Source organism: Littorina saxatilis, linkage group LG2, assembly GCF_037325665.1.
Source record: "Littorina saxatilis isolate snail1 linkage group LG2, US_GU_Lsax_2.0, whole genome shotgun sequence".
NCBI classification, from domain to species: Eukaryota; Metazoa; Mollusca; class Gastropoda; order Littorinimorpha; family Littorinidae; genus Littorina; species Littorina saxatilis.
In genome coordinates, this window is record NC_090246.1 from 69,056,887 (window position 1) to 69,068,672 (window position 11,786).

The 11,786-nt window shown below is 39.8% G+C and overlaps 1 protein-coding gene across 1 annotated transcript; it reads right to left on the reverse strand.

The window, feature by feature from the left end:
* Positions 1-4,066: 4,066 nt before the first annotated feature.
* Positions 4,067-11,532, reverse strand: LOC138959599 (uncharacterized). Its single transcript, XM_070331152.1, has 5 exons — positions 10,890-11,532; positions 10,275-10,366; positions 8,033-8,268; positions 7,351-7,499; positions 4,067-5,452 (listed from the first exon to the last, which is right to left on the reverse strand). Exons 1-3 carry the CDS (start codon positions 11,068-11,070, stop codon positions 8,092-8,094), a joined length of 450 nt encoding a protein of 149 aa, XP_070187253.1. The 5' UTR covers positions 11,071-11,532; the 3' UTR covers positions 4,067-5,452; positions 7,351-7,499; positions 8,033-8,091.
* Between the last annotated feature and the right edge of the window lie 254 nt (positions 11,533-11,786).

Here is an 11,786-nt window from a genome sequence, read left to right on the forward strand (position 1 = left end):
CCTGAACAGTTTTGGCTTGATTTACTGCCCTCGGTCCTGGTTTGATAGTATTCCTCAAACCAGTCTTTCTGAGTTTTGGCTTATTTTTTTTTAGCATGCACGTATACATACATTGACTTCAAAGGGGCGGGGACGTAGCTCAGTCGATATAACTAGTTCGATCGTCGCTATTGGCGTGGGTTTAAATCCCAGTATTTGCAAGGGCTTAGTTTCTCGAATCAACTTTGTGCAGATTCTCGTTGGTGGCTTTTTAAGAACTAACTTCATTAAAACAAAATTCCAGCTCCTCACATGAAGCAGACGGGTTGTTGAGTGTTGAAATGTGCCGTCCAGGAGTGTTCCATGTAAAAGCCTGGTCATATCTCCGTGTTCCTTTAAACGTGGTAGCATATCCAGCTTTGATAAACAAGGCAAAATACAATTTAGAATTAATATGTTTCCTCTGGTTATGCACTGAAACAGTCAGTTGTAACTTGTAAGCCTTTCCTCGTCTCATTTTCCGCATGCTCGGGCTTTCGTTTTTGTATTTTAATATTGTCTTGTTAGTGAAGTTACACAGTTTTGAACACCACCATAAAGTTGGCATCACAAACTTATTTAAGTTAAATGCATATTTTATACGCATGATTATAAAAATACATTATATCACAGAGTTCTAGAACATCTCACATTTCAGTCTACTCAGTAAATGGAATTATGCAATCCTTGGATTCCAGCCTAGAACTGTCCGCCTCTATCAAACTTTCGCTTCTTTACGGCAGTTTAACTCAACCCAAACAGTCCGCGGGGTAGACAAAAACCTTCAAGAAACAAAACACCGCCAAACCCTTCGTGTTGTTTGCCATGCCGCAGAATGGACGACGGCGCTTTACATGTTGAACTCGGGACCTTTCAGCAACTTGATTCAATTTGACCAGACGGGCCTCGATCTCGCACGTCCTACTTGGCGCTAATTCAGGGGGAAAATACATACTTTGTCCGACAACTCCTAATGGCCAGGCTTAGTTCTAGGTGTTTTACGAGAGGTTTTGATCCATTTATAATCCTCCAGTCCCGCAACAGCCCACCCGCTGAGATCCCGATTAGCGGCAGGGAGCGAGAGGCTACGCCGTTTTTGATTTCCCAACTGTTGATTTTTCCATGAGCTCTCTGATCCGGCTTTTATCTGTCAGAGTTTTTTTGGCCCAAGTTTTTGTGTTAGAGGCTGAGTTTTGGAGTGTTGGGGGAACATTCTGCACGGGGTTGTCTTTTCCTGTTTAGCTTTCTTGCTTCTTTGACCTTGTTTGCGCGCAAAGTCGCGATGAATGAATATTTATTGGGTAATTTGCATGCAACGGCTTTGGCCAAGTTATTCCATACACGGTTTTATTTTCTTCCGGAAGTCGATAGTCCATTATCGTAATTGTTTGGGGCGAAGAAAGCGTCCATGCTTTGAAGGGAAGAAGTTTTCATTGAAACTGACTCGAGCAGCGGCTGGAATCGGAATGGATGAATAAACAATGAGATATGAAAGGATACAGCTTAGCTGATCCAATATACCATACTTGTTTCATTCTGTTAAAGGCGATGTGTGTCGCTCAATGTCAGTAACTCAAACTGATATGCAGGCAAAAACTACAAGGATAGGCATGTTTGAGATTATCAGATTGTACTGCAATTAATCATATGGGTTGAATAGAAGAAAAGTAATCAAGTACAGTGCTTTAATTGCATAAAGTGTTAGTCTTTGCTACACGCAAGTAACATTACAATGTCTCACAATACTTACATGCACATGGTTTGTTTTCGAGATCTTTTAACTCACACAAAAGCTTACATTTCTCAAAAACAGACGAATTGTCCTGTTTTAAACCTTCAATCATACATGCATTGACGAACGTTAAAACAAAAACAACAAACATTCACACATATTTAGAAATAGCGATGATCAGACACACAGAAAGACAGACAGACATCTTACATGTGTGTTTGTGGGGATGTTTTACAACAATCAATTATACAATTATCGGAGGACGTAAACATAACAACACCACCACAAACCACAACAACAACAACTACAACAATTAAAAACTAACTTTTAAAACATAATCAGAACTAGTGATGGACAGAATCCCACACAAACAGACAGGCGTACAGACATACCCAGACATACATGCAGACAGACAAACAGGGATCTTGCTTGTGTATGTGTGTGTTTTACAAAAAAATCCATTATACATGCATTAACTGACTGACACATAACAACACCATCTCTCTGCCCACCGAATTTGGAATTTTGTTTTTCAAAGAGCACAAAAGTTAAACAAATTCTGCCCACCCATCTGTCCCATCTCAGCCTTTCCCGTCGCGATATAACCTTCGTGGTTGAAAACGACGTTAAACACCAAATAAAGAAAGAAAGAATCTCAGTCTTTACTTTCCGCTAACATTGTTTAGTAGTCTGACTTCCAATAATCGTTCCTTTCTTCTCATCTTTGCTTTAGAATATATATTCTTTATTTTAATCTGAATTATTTGTTTTGATTGTTGGTGTTTTCTGTATTAGCATTATTTGTAGATGAAAATGCATTATCCCATGCACTTAATACAAGAATAGCTTGTTGTGTGGTCCCAAGCTATTCTTTTGAATTACATGCCTCTCTATGTTATCTGAATAAAATCATGTTTAAACCAACACGCGTTTCTAATCCAAGCCGGTTTACCATCAAGTCAAAATGATTACAGAAAACACGAATTAATCTATTTCGTCCCATTCTTGATGTCAATGCTAAACCGACCACAAGACTAGTGGTGGAGGGCATACACCTTTAAATGAGAGTGCGTTAATCCCTTCAACAATCTTATACGTGACGGTGCGTTAATCCCTTCAATGAAATTGTCGTTGAATAAGATCACCTCCCTGTTTGAAGCATGTCATCAACCACACATGCACAAGTCATCAGGATTAAAACAAAATCTTCCAACTTGGATAACGGCAGAAGTTAGATCCTTCATGTGAGGAGAAATGCTGATGTGTTCGTTAGTTGACATGGGGTTAGTTCAGAAATGTGTTAGTGTGTTAATTATTTATTAGTTAGTTAGTTAGTTACTTGGCTAGATAGCTGGTTAGATAGTTAGTTAGATAGTTAGTTAGATAGTAAGTTAGATAGTTAGTTCGATAGTTAGTTAGATAGTTGGTTAGTTAGTTAGTTCACACAGCCATATCACTGGGCGAAAAGTGGCGTTTTGTATCTTACAAAACTACTCAAAATCCCAACAAAACTTCAAGTTTCAATGGGTTTATTACATTTTGGTGTTCACGACAACTCCAGATTTTGATTGGATTTTGTTGAAGTTATCGCAGCGAAATTGCCTGGAATTTCAGCGCGTTTTGCGACGGTCAAAACATCATGTTAAACCATGTTACAGCATGTCTGTAACATGCAAAAATTCCAAGTTTTGATGGCATTAAAGCTTTGGTTTAACGCCAAGTAACATCATGTTATCGTAGACTTAACTTGCAAAACTGCTTGTTTTGGTGGTGTTACAGCTTGCTTGTAATGTGATTAACATCATGTTATCGTAGACTTAACTTGCAAAACTGCTTGTTTTGGTGGTGTTACAGCTTGCTTGTAATGTGATTAACATCATGTTATCGTAGACTTAACTTGCAAAACTGCTTGTTTTGGTGGTGTTACAGCTTGCTTGTAATGTGATTAACATCATGTTATTGCTGGTATAACATGCAAAACCCCATGTTATGTTGGTGTTAAAGCTTGCTCAAATGCCTATTAACTCCATGTTATGTTGGTGTTAAAGCTTGCTCAAATGCCTATTAACACCATTTTAGTTGGTGTAAGGCTTGATTATTAAAGTAAAAAAACACCATGTTATGACAATCACATAATTGTTTTCCACTGGATGGAATTTTGTGGAAAAGAAAGCATGTTGTTTGGGAATTGTGTGCGGGTTTCATGCTTGGATATTGCACTATGCTGACTTGTCACAGGTCAATTTACATTTAACAATATTAGTTTTCAAATGCATCATCCTTCACACATTATGTAAACATCTTTAACATTAACACTTTGGTTGTAAAATGATTGCACTTTATTCAAACAGGAAAAAATCAAGAATGCTGATTCACAATGTACAATAGCAAAGGACTATTTTGAGTGGAGACAGTGTTCATCCACACTATAGATGCCCTGTGAAAACATTGGCCATAGATATATGTGAATTACTTCCCTTGGGTATGAACATTTATGAATGATTAAATGGGTGAAAGAAGGCCACACAAAATGAAAATCAGTAAATAACAAAATCACTTCCCTTGTGAGTAAGAACAGTCATACCATGTTCCAACTTTTTGCTAAAAATTCGCCCACAATGTGACCTTCAAAGTTAAAAAGGGGTAACTGAACTTCATGTTTGGATGTCATGGAGTCATGGAGTCCAACATGAAGAAATGTATAAGAACACAAGAATGTATGAATGACAAAGAACAAATGTTTATTTTTGAATGTTTTATGTATGTTATTATTACGGACACAAAAGCTCAGCAATGCAATTTCTCTTTTAGAGATTAATAAAGTTATTGTATTGTATTGTATTGTATGTCAGTAAATTTTGAAAGCCCTAGATTCATAAACATCTGAAAACTGCTCAACGTCTTTGCATCACGGCACATTAATAAAAGTAAGAGTTAGTAAGACTGGCCTAACTGCTATGGTGAGGCAGTAATAACTCGTTGATGAAGAATTATTTGAATTCTGAATTTCGAACAAACAAATACAGTGTCCTTCCAAACCTCAGGCCTCCAAGAATAAAAAAATAAGCTGGTCTTAAAAAGGAGGAAATCTGCTTAATATGTAGGTAAATGTACAACAGGTTGTGAACAGAAAATCCAAAAATGTAAGGTCTGAAAAGCGGGGAAGTTTGAAAAGGGGGGAAGGGGGGGACCTAAAATGTGACGATCATAACAACCATAATTTATCTAACAAAGTTCATTCTGAAATCTTCTTCAGCGTTTGATTATGGAGAGACTAAATCATCAGTTCAGATGTGGTCTTAACTCCTTGTCTCCCAGGTACACACAGTCACTATGTACATTGCATCTGTTATCATTCGGCACATATCCGCATCCTGCTTAGACTGTTAGCTTCAGTCACTTCCTGTAACGTTGATCTAACGCCAGGATTCTAGCCTGTTGATACAGTTTCTACAATTCTGAGTGACCTGCTGCAGCACAGCTGGTCTCGGCTTAAAAAATCTTGGTCAACATAGATGGGGTACAAAGTGTTAAAATAAAGCGTCCTTCCAAAGTTGATGACAGGTCCCCAGAGTATTCACAAAATTATATGGTACTGGAACTGGAAGCCTTGCACGGCGACGAAAAAGATGTCCACGCCTTCATGAAGAAGCATCCTTCACGGCTTCAGCGGAAACAGTCGGCTGGGGATGAGGACAGCACCTATGTAAAAAATATAGACAAGAACAAAAATATATGTCAATGGGAAAACAAAGAAACAAGTAGAGAAGGACCTCCCCACCTTTACACAGTGAAAATGAAAAACACATGTGAATGTACTTATGTTTTAAATCCCCCCCCCCCCCCCCCCCCCCTATTAAGACCAATTATCCAAGATATTTTTCAGTCCTCAAAGGAGAATTTCACTGTTCTCACGGAACCCTGAAGAAAACTGAGCTGTGCTAATATATTATATAACTGCAAACATCCCTCAAATTCAATATTGCAAGCCACTATACATTCCTCATAAAGGCACTTCATGCTCACGTGTGAAAACTAACATAAGTTTACAAGTGTGTATCTACTTATAATAACAAGAAGAGCAAACGCTCGATCGAGTCACTTTCGCAGTTCTGAATATTATATGAGGCATCAGATGGACAGGAAGAAATTGCTATTCACAACACAATGAGTCACGTTCACATAAAATTTGAGCCCGGTCACTTTTATAGTTTCCGAGAAAAGCCCAACGTTAAGTTGTGTGTTGCCGAACAGAAAAGGCTAGTTATCTCCCTTGTTTTTCTGATAACGTTCGTAAAAGGCTACAGATGTAAATACTTTGATGTAAAGAATAATCCTACAAAGTTTCAATCACATCCGATGAACTTTGTCAAAGATATAAAATGTCTAATTTTTCCTTTGACCTGTGACCTTGAAAAAGGTCAAAGGTCAACGAAACCATCGTTAAAGTGTAGAGGTCATTGGAGGTCACGACTAAACAAAATATGAGCCCGATCGCTTTGATAGTTTCCGAGAAAAGTCCAACGTTAAGGTGGTGTCTACGGACGGCCGGCCGGCCGGCCGGACAGACTAACACTGACCGATTACATAGAGTCACTTTTTCTCAAGTGACTCAATAATAATAATAACGGGCATTTATAAAGCGCCTTATCAGAAGTTCAAAGCGCGTGACAACAATACGTGTATAAAAAAATTCATACAATCACTGTCAGATTCAAACAACACATCATGCACATCTCACATCCCCAGACTCTATGCTAAGGCCAAAAAAAAAGAAGTCTGTTTACGGTATCCCGACCGACCCTATTTTTGTGCGCGACCCTAGACTTTTTTTTGGCATTTGGGAAAAAAAGAAAAAAAATCAAAATTTTAAAACAAAGTTTGTTTTTTGGCAAAATAATTTGATGTTTTTTGGAGAAAAGAAAAAATCCCGACCTACCGACACTATTTTTTGGGCCGATGTTACCGTAAACAGACTATTTTTTGTTTGGCCTAAGGAACTATCCGTAATGTTGTTGGAACAAGTGAGTTTTCAAATTGGACTTAAAAGATGAAATGTATGGAGAGTGACGTAATAGAAAGGGGAGTGAATTCCATAACTGAGGGCCATGATATGAAAACGTGCGGAAGCCATGAGCCTTGCGTTTAAAGCAACCTTGACGGAGAAGTCGAGCATCAGCAGAAGAATGAAGGGTGCGAGAGGGAGTGTAGAGGGAGACCAGTTCCGAAAGATAGGCAGGTGCCGATTCAGAGATGATCTTGTAGCAGAAGCAGGCAGCTTTATACCTAATACGTTGAGACACAGGAAGCCAGTGAAGTTCTTTCATGAGAGGAGTGCTGCAGAGTGTTGTACTTTTTGCAAGGGTTGGAGAGTGGAGTCAGGGCAGCCTATGAGAAGGGATTTGCTGTAATCTAATCTACACAGAATGCAGGATGTAACGAGAGTTTTAGTGGCATCAACAGTCAGAAATGTTCTTGTGGAACCTATTCTTCTAGTTCTAATGTAGTACCTGTTTGTAGTGAACTCACCAGCAGGAGTATTGCATACATAATTACGCATTACTGAATTAAAGTAACTATTTTCAAAGCTTCTCGCTTACCTTGGAATAGTGTCAAGCAGCTTATGTTGTGTCTAGATCAGCAATCAGATCTTCACACTCAGCCTGCACTTGCTGAAAACTGGACATGCCTGTATCTCAATCAAGCTGTTGTTGCGGAGACAACGGAACCATGCTCAAGTCAGGTCCAACTGAAATAAAAGCATATTGTTAGCTGATAAATGATTTGATCAAGCAAAACCATGCGGTATTTTTTTAATAAAATATTTTGTATACCCCGCTAATGCAAAAATAATGTACTTATTTACTATTAGCATTAATTTTAGCTGGTCATTCAAACCAGAGCTTGTTCTAGAACTCCACAAGAACAACCATGGCAGTTGGCAATGGCACTGGCAGAATACAGATCAAAACAATATTAGTATTAGCCTCACCAAGGGTTGACTTCCCATCAAAATGAATGACGGACTGAATCAAACTTCAGAGACATTACAATTTTTCACAACGATTTTTTCAGCAAACAGCCATGTTTACCTGTACAAATGTATCAGTGATATCACTATGAGTATGACAGTATGACAGTGTGGTAAGCTTTCCGACGATTCGTTCAGTATAGTCTTTCTATGTAAGTAGTGGTCCAGTGAACGATACCTTCCGCCTGTGGTTCGAGACAGAGATTAAGTTGAAACTTAATTCGAGAAGCCAAACACTGACGAATACTTACGTATTTTGAGCAAAACCCACGCACGTCGACCACAAGTTGATGTCTGCTGGAGTACGTAATCATAACGTAGAGGACAACAGTTTCACTTGGCTGGCTTCGGTTATTCCCACCTGTATCTGTTCCTTGCTGTTCTCCAAGAGACACCATGGTGCAGCAAGCTGAAGGGTGTCCTGTCGTATTTCCTCGAAGTTGTAGTAGGTAACCAGGTCAGGAGCAGGAGGTGGGGGGCGACTGACCTGCAGCAGAATTCAAATCAATTAGTCAAGTCACTATGACATATCTTTATTGTTATCGCCACACGACGGGCGCTGTGGCGGGGTGGTAAGACGTCGGCCTCGTAATCGGAAGGTCGAGGGTTCGAATCGCGGCCGCCTGGTGGGTTAAGAGTGGAGATTTTTCCGATCTCCCAGGTCAACTTGTGTGCAGACCTGCTAGTGACTTATCCCCCTTCGTGTGTACAGTAGTCCCTTCCATTTCCGGCCCTTTCGTGGGCGTGAACCTACCCGGAGCGGCCAGCTTTCCCATGACTAATGAGTTTTCCTTCTATAATTGACTCTTAATGGCCGTTAACCTGTCTGACGCGGTCAACGGTCACTGATTTTTGCCCTGAGGTGCCCCTCTTACTCGACAGGAGCGGCCACTTAACGGCCACTTGTCACTTTCGCGGGCGAGCGCCTGTGGTGTGTGTGTGTGTGTGTGTGTGTGTGTTGTGTGCACAGACGGCACAGCACGAGCAGACGACATGAATACTTACGCATGCGCAAACTGTAAATACAGACATGCGCATACATGTACATTTACGGCAGTCACTTCCGGATCGATCACAGCTGATGTGAGTTTGAAACACTTGTTTATCTGACACTCAAATACATATATAGTAATCCAAACAACACACATAGAAACATACGAAACAATAGCTTAGCCAGGACGATCGAGTTAAACACGCAAATAATTAAGATGTATAAACGAAAGCAAAACTAACAGAGACAATGAATCGGCGGCTCGTGGATGATCGCTTTCTTTTCTTCATGAAAACTTGATCGTGTTTTGGGGGTTTTTTTGGAGGAGGAGGGGGCCTGTAATGAACGGCCACCTGATATTTGCGGTCACCTTTGCAATGACTAATGGGTGACCGGATATGGCAGGTACTACTGTACACGCAACCACAAGACCAAGTGCGCACGGAAAAGATCCTGTAATCCATGTCAGAGTTCGGTGGGTTATGGAAACACGAAAATACCCAGCATGCTTCCTCCGAAAGCGGCGTGTGGCTGCCTAAATGGCGGGGTAAAAACGGTCATACACGTAAAAACACGAGTGTACATGGGAGTTTCAGCCCACGAACGCAGAAGAAGAAGTTATCGCCACACCAACCCTAAATTTGTCCTACCATACTGTATTTGTTATCCGAGAGAGAAAAAATCCATGTTGCAGACTCAACTGGAAAAATTCCCTTCTCCATCATCTATCAATCAATGATGAGGCTTATATCGCGCATATTCCGTGGGTACAGTTCTAGGCGCTGTGCAGTGATGCCGTGTGAGATGAAATTTTATACGGCCAGTAGATTGCAGCCATGACCATGTCGGCGCATATTTACCTTTCACGGCCTTATTCCAAGTCACACGGGTATGCCGTATGGTAGACAATTATTAAATGTGCCTAAGCAATTTTGCCAGGAAAGACCCTTTTGTCAATCGTGGGATCTTTAACGTGCACACCCAATGTAGTATACACGGGGGGTGGTTCGGACACCGAAGAGAGTCTGCACACAAAGTTGACTCTGTGAAATAAATTTCCGCCGAACCTGGGATCGAACTCGCGCTGACAGCAGCCAACTGAATACAAATCCAGCGCGCTACCAACTGAGCTATATCCCCGCCCCGGACAGAGCTCACATGATTTCAAACAAATCTTTTTTTAAAGTCACATACTTTGTGCGACAGTGTTAGTTTACTGTAACTGTAATTTATAAATAGCAAATTAAAAAATATCACTTATCAGATAATCAGCTAAATGCCTGGCAGATGACCCTCATTCAAAGTGAGTCGTGGCTAAACCATGAAACTAGAAAAACAGGTTATACCACAATATAAATCTCACACTGACAGCGGACAAAAACTGAGAAAACACCCAGTATACATGTACTGGTACTCACAAAAGAGTTACAAGTAGCATATTATCACTATCAGTATCACTAATAGCATACTATACTGGGCAAATAACAGCAATTTTTACTCACTGGGGGTTTCCTGGCTGGAGTCTTTGGTGTTTCTACTGACTTCTGTAGCACATGGTTGGTTGGCAGACTTCCTGGAATGAGTGCTCGCTTGCCTGTAGGCCCAGCAAAAAAACATGCAAAGAAAATGTTCAAAATGCTGAGTCGAAATTATAAGTTAAATTAACTAAACAGACCTATACATTTAGATCTATTGAAATAGAAACAAGAATTAGTAAAACACACTTCTGCAAATCTGTCAAGAATGAACAAGACTGACTCAGTGACCGAGTAAAACAACAAAAGAAATCTAAGTTCTAACCCAGAAGTTTACTAGAATATATTCAAAAACACATTATCACAAGAACAAAGAGTGGTTTTTTCCCCATTACCTAATAATTATAGCTCAGAATTACGCCTTTGTCAATGTATGATTCAGAATACGATTGTGTTATTTTTTGTCTGCGAGCTGTAAAAGTACTAGTTTAGTAGTTACTACAAGTACTAAGCCTCATAGTATCATACTGATTGATTGATACTACAAGAGCTTCGTCACTTGAAGCATTACAAGCAAAACAACACAGCACAGACAATCAGATGAAAGCTTATTTTCGCTATATTACTAGTTTTTTTACGTACCGTATTTGAAGCATGTTTCTTTGAAATGTCGGGAACATAATCCTCGCATTCTTCGGGTTGAAAAGCTTGTCAGCACGGTTGATTTTGTGGAAGAGCAGCTCTCCATTCGGCATCCGCTTTTCCGTTTGGTATACCATGGAAAGTTATAAGCGTTGAAGATCTTAGTGAGCTCACGCTGCATCCAGGCATACAACAATTTGCACCGGGCATCTTGAAATCATGGTTCACTTCCCTGGCATCATCGAAAAATGGCGAAACGGAAGTGACTTTTCCGGAATGCAGCTTTCTTCCGGTTGTCAGCACTTACCGCGAGCGCAGCGAGTTGGCGATTGATCCAGTCAATACACAACTATGCGCCGGCATAGACCACTGATCTAACAAGAAAAATGTTCATTCAAAATTAACAGCGTCGATGCAATGTCCACCAAAGATTTATTTTGGGAAGTGTTAAAGGTTAGGGTCAAAAGTTAATGAATTGCATGTTGTGCTGGATATATATAAATTGTTTATTTCAGTCAATGCTTGCCATAATTGATCAAACAGCCACAAGAAAAAAAAACTTTTTAATTAAAAAATAGAGCTTGTTTGAAACAGGTAGAAAGGAAGAGTTGATATTGCAATATCTGTACGTGGGAATGTGGTGAAAAAGAGTGCTAAAAGTAGTAAGTCAGTCTCAGATCCATTTCAAATATTTATTGCAGAAAAACAAAATACAAATTACAAAAAAACACAGAACCATTACCAGGTGTCATAGGAATGTTTGAAAACAATAGTTTTAATTTTACACTGTAAATACAGGAATCAGAATTAAACACCTCAAACTGATTGGCACATGCATAATGAATCACCTGGAATTGCAACAGGGAGATACTGAAGTAATTGGAAACAAACATCTGA